At 42.3% G+C, this 13,597-nt stretch overlaps 1 protein-coding gene across 1 annotated transcript in view; it reads right to left on the bottom strand.

Moving 5' to 3' along the window:
- robo4 (roundabout, axon guidance receptor, homolog 4 (Drosophila)) overlaps window positions 1-13,597 on the bottom strand; it is a 40,942-nt gene that overhangs the window by 18,990 nt on the left and 8,355 nt on the right. Inside the window, exons 3-7 of the mRNA XM_056285203.1 lie at window positions 12,539-12,696; window positions 12,265-12,385; window positions 10,541-10,679; window positions 8,695-8,822; window positions 315-430 (exon numbers count right to left, since the gene is read on the bottom strand). Of these exons, the coding sequence (XP_056141178.1) occupies window positions 315-430; window positions 8,695-8,822; window positions 10,541-10,679; window positions 12,265-12,385; window positions 12,539-12,696 (662 nt within the window). The remainder of the gene's footprint in view (window positions 1-314; window positions 431-8,694; window positions 8,823-10,540; window positions 10,680-12,264; window positions 12,386-12,538; window positions 12,697-13,597) is intronic.

Below are 13,597 nucleotides of genomic sequence, written 5' to 3'. Positions count from 1 at the left end.
TTCGGTGTTGTAAAAGCAGCTTTAAGGATCATACCCCACGGCCCCAGAAGACACCATTGTAAAGCTGTGTCTAGTGGTGCTCCCACGCCCAAAATCTCAACATTGAAGCCAGTAAGCAATATAACATCATGCACAATGGCAAAAACTACCAACATAAGACACAGGTTGTTAAAAAAAGGTAATGTACTTTAATAAGTATAGGACAAGAGGAATGAATCTGGCAATATGAAATGAATCCTGTAAAACTGGGTAATGCTACAACTGAGTAGATTTAACCCGTCTGCTAGGTAACAGATAACTGGGGCTACTCATACCTTCCACTGTACTTGTGACAGGTTGGATGCGGAGGCCATCACCGTGACGTTCTCCAGAACCACACGCAGGGCCGACAGCTCTCTGTGGAGGTCTTTCTGTGTGCTGCTAGCCGTCTCTGAAAACACAAAACACTTGTTCAACTGCTCCTAGAGAACACAACACTTTTCCCCCCTATCAATTAGTCCAAAGTTGTCATTTTGCCGTATTTTTGAGTTTGCAGTTTTTTCTCAGTGCCCGCTGTGAAGCGATTTGACATTTTTTAAGTCACCTTTTGAGAGACCGTAAGGGTTCGGAAACGCTTGTTTGCTGCCCATCCCTGTCCAGATCATATTCTTTGGAAAGTACCACCCTGGGTCCAAGCTAACGAAACATAAATGGTGGCGGTCTGGGTGGATGGTAGGAAGGGCATCTCCTCAGCACAGCAGATGGGGTCTGATCAGTCTCTTAGTCTGAAGCCTGAATTACTTGCCACACAATTTATTAAGGTTGTTTTGTAATAAAATCCCAAATTAAATGCTTCAATCCATTGTCCAATATACCCTCCTCTAAGTCATGTGGGTGCATACCCCCGTGCCACATCTGAGTCAGTTCTATATGGTTAAGAGTTGTGCAAAACCCAACTTATATGACTTGATGCTGTCCAAGCCATCTGTCAGTCTAAACTAAATTAAGAATATTTTTAGCTGCTGGCCTGCAAGGTTGGGTTGCTCCACATCTCTGGGCCCGACTGAGGCTATGGACATGTTGGACAGCATGGCAGATGCTAATGAGTGTTACAAAGACAACATAGTGGCTTTACTTAAGTTTTATTGCATCTGCTGACTTCTTTTACACTAATAAACCCACTGATATTCCTTTATCAGACCGCTGCTAAAAAACATCTATTTTTGGTTATGGTTTATTAATAATACATTTGCTGTATGGCTATCCATCATTAACAACCCAGACTCCATACCGTCACTCACTCCCACAGAAAACATGTGCAGCAGGGAAGTGGCACGAGTACAACGCTGCAAAGCCAACAAATGTCTGGGTCATTTAAAATGATGAACACAACCCCAGTTTGATTTTACTTCAAGAAAACATGTCCAACACACGACTTCCTGGGTTGCTGCTATGTCTCAAGATGCCTGTACGTTTGTAATAAAGATACAAATGGAAACAGAAATGAAAGATTTACTACGACAACAACGTCTGGGGTCGAACATATTAAAACAGTAGTAAATAATAAAAACAACAAAACGAACATTATTAGGATGAGTGGAAGTTACTTGGCACATATTCCACATTTCAGTACTTACTGTGTTTGTACAGTAGCACAACAAACACACCAATTACACATGTAATAAATTAAATTACTGCAGAGAACAAATGAGATCTTTCTGGACAGATTATACATTAAAAGTGATGTTCAATGTCTGATGTGCACAACAACAACTGGAAAGTGGGGTCTCTGTACTGGGGACTGTAGAACACTGACAGGCAAGGCTCCCTCTCTTTCCATCCATCCATTATCCAAGCCGCTTATCCCAGTCGAGGCTGCGAGATGCTGGAGCCTATCCCAGCAGTCACTGGGCAGCAGGCGGGGAGACACTCTGGACAGGCCGCCAGGCCATCACACAGGGCCGACACACACACACACACACACACACGGACAATTTAGTACGGCCGATTCACCTGACCTACATGTCTTTGCACTGTGGGAGGAAACCCATGCAGACACGGGGAGAACATACAAACTCCACACAGAAGACAACCTACATCTACATCTTCTCTCAGCCTCAAGCAGAAAAGGCTTGTTTTAGATTAGGTCTGTTTTTACATCTGTTTACTGTATTCTGTTATGAGTTATGTCTGCTTTATTTTAATCTTTTTCTCATTTACGGCAATTGTTTTTGTTTTGGTCTAATCGGGTATGATGGGTATATAGAATTTCGTGTAGTGCTCAAAGCTGTTTGATAAGTTTAGTTTTGTGTGAATGTTTCTGGTGATTGTTGTCATGTTGATATATGTTCTGTTTTTGCTTGTTGACTTTTAAATGGCAGCTGTTGTACCGTTAGACCCCGGGAAGAACAGTCGCTGCTGAGGCAGTGATTTACGGGGGTCTGAAATAAAGAATGAATTGGTAGATGCACCTGAATTCACAGAGGAAGAGAGTTCATCGAACAAGCGATCCTCTTAGCACATAATATACTGCAGGGCAGCTACTTATTTACTAGGACATTTGGGCCATTTCCCCACTTTCTATGATTTTCTTTGACTGGAAAACTGCATCATCATCAAAATGTTCCAGGACGTGGGAACCCTGACATTGTCGGCGACTGAATTATCTTCCGCCCTACTTGTAAAGCATACATCACATACATTCGGGCTGGATCACAGGTAAAGGATGCCTTTTTATCCTTCGATAGCCTCAGTCAGTAGGAAACACTACACAAGAAAGAAAAATTAAAAACAATTAGACATGGAAAAAACATCACAGTTTACATTTATAAAGGGTTTGCGAAGGAAAAAAGTGACTGGATTGTTTTTCTGAAACTCACTCAGTCCACTTCTGGTCAAAATCAAAATAAAATGTCACCTAATGTTTCCTGAATCGTGACTGATGTACTGATGTATTGAAAATATCTCCTGCTTGTGTGGTTGCTCCAACTGTGCACACAGGTCTTCTGGCACTTTCATTTTCCCCAAAAGATCCCAATGTGCCTCAGGCTCTTACACAACATGCTTGTACAGGAGACCATCGATACTGTCCATGATACCTTTTTGAATGAGTGTGGTGAAGAAACGTTAATCAAGAGATACAACATGACTGACAATTTTCACACAATTTCATTTACAAGACACAACTTACCAAACATTGGATGCCTCTTCAAAAGGGACTACTGTGTCTTTTGTATTTGGGTATAATCACAGTATACCGTAATCCCCCTTGTAAGTGCAACCTTTTGGAATTTTCATTCTAATGCATCCCAGCCAGCTGGAGTCTGTGAACAATCCAAAACAACAGGTTGGACTTTCTTCCAGTTGAATATGGCAGTTGGGAATAGTCTACTGCACAAAGGAAAGCTTATATTTTAGACTACATTTGAATAATATAGCTTTAAACCTTCTACCTTGATTAGGGTACAGAAAAACAGAAAGCAAAATGTAGGTTCTGGTTCAATATGTGTGCCGTGCCCCCCATCGTTTCCTTGACGAGAGCCACAATCCAGGATGCACGTATGCATCCTGGATTTAGTTAAGTGGCCTCTTTATTCAAACTAGTTGTTGCTCCTGAAAGTGTGCCTGTGCCTCTATTTTCGGTTGGTTTTTGCACTTGAATGTATTGATGAACAAATGACGTGTGTTAGAAATTAGATCATTCATATGCCCTTAAACAGTCATGTGAAAGAGTAAGTACACCCCATGTAAAGAGATGACTTTTTCAACATGGATATTTGATCTTTAGTCCAACAATATTGATAGACAAAGGTGATAATATCATGCAACATTTACATTCTGTAGTCCACTGTATAATTCAAATAAACATAAATGCAAATTTCACATGTGGAAAAAGTAAATACAGCCCTACATTTATCACCACTTGAAATACCTCAAATTAGAATCAGGTGCACCAGAGCACCTGCAAATGATTAGAACACAGTTAGAAAGGATCTTGGAGGAACCTGTCTTATTCAAACCTCAGAAATTTAGTTTGCTCTTTGTTGCTTAAAGATTTAGGTATCACCATGCCTATATCGAAAGAGCTCTCTGAGGCCGTCAAAAAGAAGGTTACAGATGCCTATGATTCTGGGAAGGGATTCAAATAGATCTACAAACAACTGGAAATTAATCATTCCACTGTCCAGAAGATAATCTACAAGTGGAGAAGAATTCAAACAACTGCCAACTTGTCCTGGCCAGGCTGCCCCAGCAAGTTCAGACAGAGCAGACTGCAAGATGCTGAATGAAGTCTCTGAGAACCCCAAAACTTGATCATGAGACCTACAGGTAGCTCTTACTGCTGTTGATGTCAAAGTGCATGAGTCTACCATTAGAAAGAGACTGCACATATTTGATCTACATGGGAGGTGTGCAAGGAGGAAACCTTTGCTGTCCAGAAAGAAAATGTTCTTGATATGATTATAATCATATCATCCATGATGTATGTTGAGTTGATGTGCCAGGTCCCGCTTTCTCTCATTTGTTGACAGTTGCCGTTAGTTCTTTTCTGTCATTCTGTAAGTGTGTGTGATTGGTGTGGCTATTTTCTCTGTGTGCAGTGTACTCAATTAGTAGTTAAAGGGGCCGGGGTACATACACAATGGAAAGACTAGACAATCAGTCAAATTAGTAGGGGTCCACAGTACATTTTTGCCCCATGGCCCCTGGCAGGTTAATCTGGCCATGTTGGTAGGATACACAAAATGCAAAATAAAATGCAATCTAGAGCTATTTATGCAAAGACCTATATTCTAGATCAGCAGTGACTAACCATGTGCCATGGAGAGCCATGTGTATGCAGGTTTTCATTCCAACCTGACTTGACACCAGGTAATGTCACTGATACAGTCTTTGGCTGAAGGGTTGCTATCAGTGAAATCACCTGGTGTGGAGTCCGGCTGGAATGAAAGCCTCCATGAAAACTCTCCATGGCACATGGTTAGCTACCCCTGTTCTAGATAATCAGCAAAAAATGGTAGACTTAACATATCTCTAGACTCTTACCTTGCCTCTTTTACAGGATTTCTGGTCAGCCTGTGCTGACGGTCTCAACATGTTTTTTTTTTTAGTCAGCTCGGTTTGGCAGTCTGACAACCAATGTCGACAGTCTTCACCTCAGTCTGGCATGCCATTTCTCTAAGGATCTTGGACTGTAGATAAACAGGATGCATTGCAGTGGTGTTTATAGATTGCACATTGGTATAAAGCTATAGACTTACACTAACGTGACACTTAACCGCTACTTTACAGTACATGTGCATGGGGGACCGTGTACTCGATTTCATTTGAGTGCTCAAACAGGGAAATCAGGTCATATCCACATCCCTAGCATTACTCATTTCTGTGCCACACTAACGGCAGGACAGGGCACTCAAATGGTATCGGAATGGATGCCGTTCAACACTAAAAAAGTGAATATGACTAACTGTAGTCCACTGACTTCCGGTTTCTACTGCAGTGGTCATACCAGTTTCCTGTTTGTAGGCGTGTGTGATTGACACAGCCATTTTTTCCACAATGCCTTCAAGATTTACCATAGATAAATGTCAATGACATGCACAGAACTGTCGACAAACCTTCATCTTTCACCCGGATGTTGTGTTGCTGTAAAGCCCCTGAGGCAAATATGTGATATTGGGCTATACAAATAAAATTGACTTGACCTGCACCTACCAGCAAATGGGTGAAAAGTTTCAAGTTGTACAATGTGCATGTCGTTGACATTTATCCATGGTAAATCTTGCAGGCATCGCGAAAAATTTACCATGGTCAACGGCACACGCCAACAAACAGGAAACTGGTATATGACCGCTGCAGTAGAAACCGGAAGTCAGTGGACTACAGTTATGCACAGAGTCGACTGAGTTTACCTGGCGAGCTAAACTAGTACCCCATAGAAATCGGAAATATTATGCTGACTACATGCACACTCACCTGCAGTCCTTGTGAAGGGTTCAGAACCGCATCATTGGTCAGATGAAGCCGGACAGCAAAGCCCATCTGCACCAGGGTGTAACTGTTGAAACATTCCGGGGAAAAGTGATCGGCACAAACGCGCAGGTTTTCAGCCTTGGCGTCTTCTGGGCGAGCCAGTACACCTAGCCAGCGGCGAGCCAGCTGATCAGTCGCAAAACCAAGCAGCCTCGTCGTGTTCGGACACCCTTGAAAAGCGCATTTTATTTTCACCATCGTGTATTTGATTTTACGACTGAATCTGAAAAGACTCCAACTGGAAAAAACTAACACATTAACTAGCCAACTTTGTCATCTCTAACGCCACACAACGAACTACAACACTAGTGTAACGTGCATGGATAAGTAGACACGTTGGTCCTTGACTAACGGGTCGGACCCTTTAGTCGACTGGTTAACGTTGTCGCTTGTGGAGTGGGAGACACGGGTTCGCGTCCCGGCTGTGGCGGTATCTGGGCTGCCCCCCTAATTCGCTACACTAAAACTAACGACAGCAATGGTGAAGAATAAAATTCAATAAAGACAGATGAACACGCAGAAACTTTAGCAAGCAAATTAGAGCGTATTTTTCTTCTGCGTCTTTTCTTCTTGGTTTTTCTATTTTTAGTGACAGATGCAAAGCATTGCCGCCTCCTGCTGGATATAAATGGTAATGCTTTAAAACTTCAATCCAGTTTCCCGTAGGATTTTAAATAGGCTGTTAAAACCCAAACTTGACGATGAACGAGTAAAATTTGAAATAAAGAACAATCTCGTAGTTTGAGTCTCAGATCCTCATATAGTCTTTCACAAGAGTTTTGTACACCTGTCTCTTTCCTGACAAAAGTCCCATTCTCTGTTGGATACTTCAGTATTGTAACAACAGTATACGTAGTTGTTCCGGGGACCAATTTGAGTGTGACACTACAAGACTAAGCTGGCTAGAGCTGAATGTATGCAGTTTATTTGAATACAATGTTTGGTTATGTGTATCTGCATTTATAACTTAAGTGACATGGTAGTTCTGAAAAAGAGGATTTTATTGGTTATAATACTGAAATTCATATCCGTAATGATGTTAAGCATACGTTTTTTTTAAAATAATATTGATCACTGAGAATAAGTGATATGTTAACAGTATATGTACTTTACTGTAAAAAAAGGTAACAATAGTATTGTTGTTCCAGGGACCAATTTGAGTGTGACACACGAGTGAGCTGGCTAGAGCTGAATGTAATGTGCAGTCTGTTTGTGAATAAAGACATAAGCAAGTTCCAAGTGCTTTAACCATCCATTCTGTATAGTTTAAGAACAGAATAAAACAAATATCTGTAATGAGGAATTTAATTTTGTATGACCTAATCTTAGTGTGCTAATTCTGCATTCCTCTTTATGGCTTCTTACTAATGGCTTTTCAGCCCCCACTGTGTGTTGTGTATAAGAGTTTTCCTTTTGACTCTTTATCCCATCTCTCCTGCCACTGTTTCTTAACCCTATGGCAGATTGATACTTTACTGAACAGAACCGCTTTATCAGTATTCTAATTCACTGTTTCCTTTCCTAGTTTATCTACTATCATTACCCTCAACTGTCACATGTCATTAGTAAAGTAGTGTACCATTGTCATTCTTTATCTAATGCACTCCATTTGTGTTGTATTTTACAGGCCAAGTAAAAGTGGCTGCAAATGGATTGTCTACTCATCACTGATGCTTGTTGCAGTGTGAGAAAAGGAAATTATGCCATGGATGTGCACTCTGCCACATTCATACCCTTCTGTTCCTCCCTCTTCTGGTTTGTCTGTCTGATTTTTTTTCCAATGTAATGTATTTTCAGTCTGTCACACTCATGTCCCAGCCATTGTCTCTATATAGTAGTGTCCAAGGCCTCCAGAGTCTTTGAGAATAAGTTGGTGTCCTTACCTCAATATTGCTGGATGCAGCATGTCTCTTTCAGTCACACAGAACCATTATTTCTGACACTTCCATGTCGTGTGTGTGAATTCATTGTAAAGAGCTTTGAGTGGCTGTTGCAGCTAGAAAAGCGCTATTAAAAAAAAAAGGCAACTTGATTGATTTATCACTCACACCTGTTTCATATCATCCCAATCACAACTCTACTTCAGCCATGCCACTTCTCACTGTCATTTCCAGTTTGTCAAGTAACAATCTCTTAGCAATCGCCACTGTCTAGTTTCATATCTGTTTTTGCTGATGGTAAGCTTAAGTTCTACCAATTTGGACAGAGATCCTGAGTTTGCTTTTTGGCTTGTCGCCCATTTTCTGTTTTCACATTTTGCAAAATAAAGGCCTTTTTGATTTTGAACATTATTCTGCTTCAGTCTACTCTTTCTGTGCCTGAGTCCAACCTTGAACCCGTCACTCTCGGTATAGTGCAACATAATTCAGTTGGATTTGGTATTTTTCCCTTACCCTCCTTCCTCTGCAAGAAGCAAATGAAGTGTTCACTTCTTTGTCAAAAGATCTGTCAGTCAAGGACTATCTTAAGAACATGCAACAAAGCCAGTGTATGTGTTAAATTGGACTGGCGTTCAGCCCAAATATTTTCACAAGTTGTTGATCAGCCATGTTGATTAGTATTGACAACTGACGTTAACTCTCAGTGTTTTCGACCAGTGGCCCATGTTATATTTTTGCTGAATGATCAGTATCAGAGTGGAGAGTTGGTTGAAACCTTTCCGCCCTACAGACATGGTCTTACCCTCAACCAACAGCTGGGCACTGGCTGTGACCACGCCTACATCGTTGACGGCAGTGCAGGTATACTCCCCTGCATCCTGGACTGTCACATAGTGGATCTGGAGACTCTGGTCAGGGTTCACAAGATACCTGTGTACACAGATTAAGTGTTCATTCGCTAACATTACTTAACCTCTAAAATTTTTTGCCATAAAATGTTACTGCCATTGGTATCAAATCTGTGTGATTTACGACTCAGAATAAAAATTCTAAATACCTGCCTTTTAGATTTTCTGTTAGAAAAATAATCCCAGGCATTTTATTATTTCAATTAAAGATATAATTCTAAAGAGGTAACTTTATAGCTTTTGGTATGAGAGGTCTTGTATTTATAGGATCATGTAAAGGGAGGATCATCATGGCCTTAAGTAGTGACATTTCTACTGTTTAACAACTGTGCCAGCGTAGAAGACACAGAATAACAACCATGGTCATAAATCAAGAGCAACGCAGGAAAAAATGGACCCCCCCCCATTATGTATTCCACTGAACACCTGTACTGAGACTTTAAAGCAGCAGTTGAACTTCCCAAACACTGTGAAGTAGGATTTAATGCTTTGAAGAAAGACACCGCAGGCTTTCTGCTTGTTAACAGAAGTGTTGGTCGAGATCCCTGCCTCTTAAGTATCAGTGATTTTGTAGATGCAAAGCAGCACGTGGACCTGGAAAGAAATGCACTTCCTCACTCACCAATTCTTCACTAGTCCATCGCTATGCCAAAAAAAAAAAAAAAAGATTTCAGATCCAATCCTGTTTTAGTTTGATGTAGAAATGCAAATGGGTGTAAAATAATTGTCTCTATGTCCATTGCTGATGCCAAGGTTAAAATGTCCAAGGTTACGATGGATTTTTTTTTCTTAATTTAATTTATTCTTTAAAATTTCCCCCCTTTTTCTCTCCAATTGTATCTGGCCAATCACCGCACTCTTCCAAGCTGTCCCGGTTGCTGCTCCACCCCCTCTGCTGATCCGGGGAGGGCTGCAGACTACCACATGCCTCCTCCCATACATGTGGAGTCACCAACTGCTTCTTTTCACCTGACAGTGAGGAGTTTCACCAGAGGGACGTAGCGCGTGAGAGGATCACGCTGTTACCCCCACTTCCCCCTCCCCCTCTGAACAGGCGCCCCGACCGACCAGAGGAGGCGCCAGTGCAGCGACCAGGACACGATACCCACATCTGGCTTCCCACCCGCAAACACGGCCAATTGTGTCGGTAGGGACACCTGACCAAGCAACACGGGGATTCGAACTGGCGAGCCCCGTGTTTGTAGGCAACGGAATAGACCGCCACGCCACTTGGACACCCTGTTACGGTGGATTTTGATCAGCTTTGAAGCTGCATGAAGACATCGCTAGCAAATGTAAGCTTAGCATAAACTATGTTTGCCTCTGATGATAGCAATCTCGTGGCCCAGTACAGGAAGTGCTTTGTTACACGTCTCTGGTGGACACATGGCCCACGTCTACTATACACAAATTCACCAAGTCTTTAGTAGCTTGAACTTGATGAGAGTACTGTGTTTCACTTTTGACACTGTATGTCCTTGTTTAGGAGAGGCTGTACAAATGCAGTATCTTTACCCCTTTCAACAGATGTAAATCAACAAGTCAACACGTCTTCAGATTCAATGTCTTAGATGAAGGGGCCAAACATGTTAGGGGCATGCATCAAGACATTAGGGGTCCAATAGTTTTGATCATGAATATAGGCACACAGCATATTAGGATATTATTCAGACAGTAAAGACATCTTGTCTGGACTGTATTCTTTCCATTTTCCTACGGTTAATCAGCTCCAAGATGCACCTTCCATTGGGTAGCGGCCCCTGCTCCCTGCTCCAGACCAAGGCGGGTGGAGGTTCTCCTCTGGCTTGGCAGTTGAATTGGGCTGATCCTCCTGCCCTCACTGACACATCCTCTGGTGTCAGCACCAAGATTGGCTTAGCTGGATTAGGAGGGGAGAGGAATTCAGTACTCGCTTGGTGATTTACAGCAGCTGTTTGCAAGATTGTTTTATAGTGCTGCATGCTTTCTTGAGTTACTCTTTATCTCCATACTCTATTTTGACACAATACTCTATTTTAACACAGTTATTACAACCCTTAAGAGTAACTTCACACTTTTTTTAGGTTAATATTTCTTTGCAGAGTAATTCACTTATGAGACATTAATACCATTCGTATTGTCAGCAGATGAACACAAATGTGCTGGTGCTAGTATTCACCTCACAAAATCTGTCTCAATATGCCATCTTAAGGTTGAAATGAGCAGAAGGCGTTCACTTAGAGATGATGTGTCTAAGAACAACTGGACTAAGATATTGCAATAGGTTACCACCGCATAATCCGTCCATCCATTATCCAAATCACTTCTTATCCTTACTCAGGGTCACGGGAATGCTGGAGCCTATCCCAGCAGTCATTGGGCAGCAGGCAGGGAGACACCCTGGACAGGCCGCCAGGCCATCACAGCCCCCCCCCCCCCACCACACACACACACACACACACATTCACACCTAGGGACAATTTAGTACCGCCGATTCACCTGACCTACATGTCTTTGGACTGCGGGAGGAAACCAGAGCCCCCGGAGGAAACCCACTCAGACACGGGGAGAACGTGCAAACTCCACACAGAGGGCAACCCAGGACGACCCCCCAAGGTTGGACTACCCCAGGGCTTGGACCCAGGACATGACCGCACTAACCACTGCACACCCTCCCACCCATAGTATAATGCCATACATAATGACCACATGCCCACAAGCACTTCACGTGTCTCCAGCATGTTCCTCCTGTGACCGATACCGTGCCCCACCAAACCACACCCCCACCCTCCCCCTGCTCTTCACACACACTTGCTGGCATTTTTCAAAATCGCACAGTAGGCAGCGATAAGCTTAAAACAAGCATGAACTTACATTTTAATTTAGGGTTGACCAAGACATTGTTTCAGAATCAACATCACGGTACAGACGGGTGCAGTGATCACATCTCAAAGGATGCAGTGTAAGGCAAACTGGGCCCGTCAGCCATGTTGGAACAAAACCCTGAATGCTTTGATACAAGTCAAACTCTAACAAGGTGTGCTTTTTATGACTACTCCCAGAGAAAAATATTCAAGCGCATCTAAAAAAAACAAACAACATAATTTAGTCTAATTGAATAACTTCTTGAAGAACTGCCTTATTTCCCCCTCATCATATGCATATATGTGGTGTAATGACGTAATTCCCCATTTCACTCATTAATATAGCCAAACATATCGCAAGAATACACAAAAGACATAAAAATATCACAATGTTGGGTTTTTCCAGTATCATTCAACCCTACTTTAATTGCTTATAATATCTATAATTTTATTATTGATAATTTAATATTTATAATTGCTTAATTGCTTACAGTATGCTACTCTGTGTGCTCCAGCCTGGTATTGGAAAAAGACAACCCATTGGGTTTTCATCTATTCAGCAAAAATATTTGCAAAAACATGCTGTCATCAGCGACAGGTGACGTGGGAATGTTGTCTCACCGAGCACAGACAATCGAGCCGCTCTGCTCTCCCTCATCCTGACAGTGTTGGCAGCCACACACACATACACCCCGGAGTGGTTCTTCTCTGCAGGGGCAATGATAAGCTTGCCACTCACCTGCTACAGAACACAAGGAGAAACTAGAGTTAGATGTGCAAATGATGTTCCCTGAACATCCGTTTTTTTCTTCCGTCTCCAGACTGTGCAGTTTACTAGTGCATTCACAACTGTCCATACAAATGGCAGAACTGCATCTTCAGTCAGAGCTCTTACAGTGTAGTGGTGGTCTGTCATGTTTATGGGCACACCGTTCTTCCTCCATATCACATTAGGTTCTGGGTGTCCCACTGGGGGGCCACAGTTCAACACGGCCACCTCCCCTTCTGCCACTTCCACATCGCTGGGCTGCACAATAAACTCCTCCTGCAACACTACAACATACAAGAGGGAGGGTCAGTCTCAATATCACATTAATTTAGTTAGCACGTACTGTGTACAGTATTAGGTTTACATACATTGAGTAGCAATTCATTCAAGCAAAAATCTTCCCATTTCTAAAAAAAAAAAAAAAGCAAAGATTTGTAACCTAGTGCTTGCTTTATTCACTCAGTTTGGGAATCCGGTTAATATGAAATTCAGAGTGAGTTTTAATGAGCAGCTCTCATAGCAGTTTGTGGCAGATCCCAGGTGTCTGGCTGGGAGAGCTGGTGTTGGGTTGGCTGGGGGAGCCTGGTCTGCTGCATCCGGCGGGCCCAGGGACCACGGCCCTGCTTGGAGCTGTGCTCGAGGAGGACACACCGAGGGCAGTCTGACAGGATGCGGAAGCGGGGCAGGCTAAGCTAACTGCTAGCTCATGCAGACCAGCAGTTCCAACAGTCATCCTGGCTGGCGTTCATTCTCTGGACAGTGGAATTTTTTTTGTTTTTACTGGATGTGTTGGATATGTATTTTTGTAGTTTGGATATATGTGTTCTTGTAGTTTGGATGTATTTTTGTAGTTTTTCTGTAGTTTGGATATATGTGTTCTTGTAGTTTGGATGTGTTTTTGTCTGTGTTGCACTGCTGTGGGCCGGGGGAAACCATATTTCATTTCATTTCATGTGCGCAGGTGCATGGAATGAAATGACAAATAAATGTTCCCGATTCCTGATTGTCCAAAAACTGCACACAGGAATGCTTGTCGTATTTATCCAAAAAAAAAAAAAAAGAATAAGAAAGAAAAAGTTCACCTGAGAGTCCAGACAAAACATGAACAAAGCAAGGCTAAAGCAAAAAACAAAAAAGACACCAGATTGCATCCAATGGTGTTTTTCCAGTCTAAACACTACTGTT

This window comes from Lampris incognitus, chromosome 8 (genome assembly GCF_029633865.1).
Source record: "Lampris incognitus isolate fLamInc1 chromosome 8, fLamInc1.hap2, whole genome shotgun sequence".
In the NCBI taxonomy this organism is placed as follows: domain Eukaryota; kingdom Metazoa; phylum Chordata; class Actinopteri; order Lampriformes; family Lampridae; genus Lampris; species Lampris incognitus.
The sequence above is the reverse complement of the archived record's forward strand: the minus strand, read 5'-3'. Positions and strand labels throughout refer to the sequence as shown.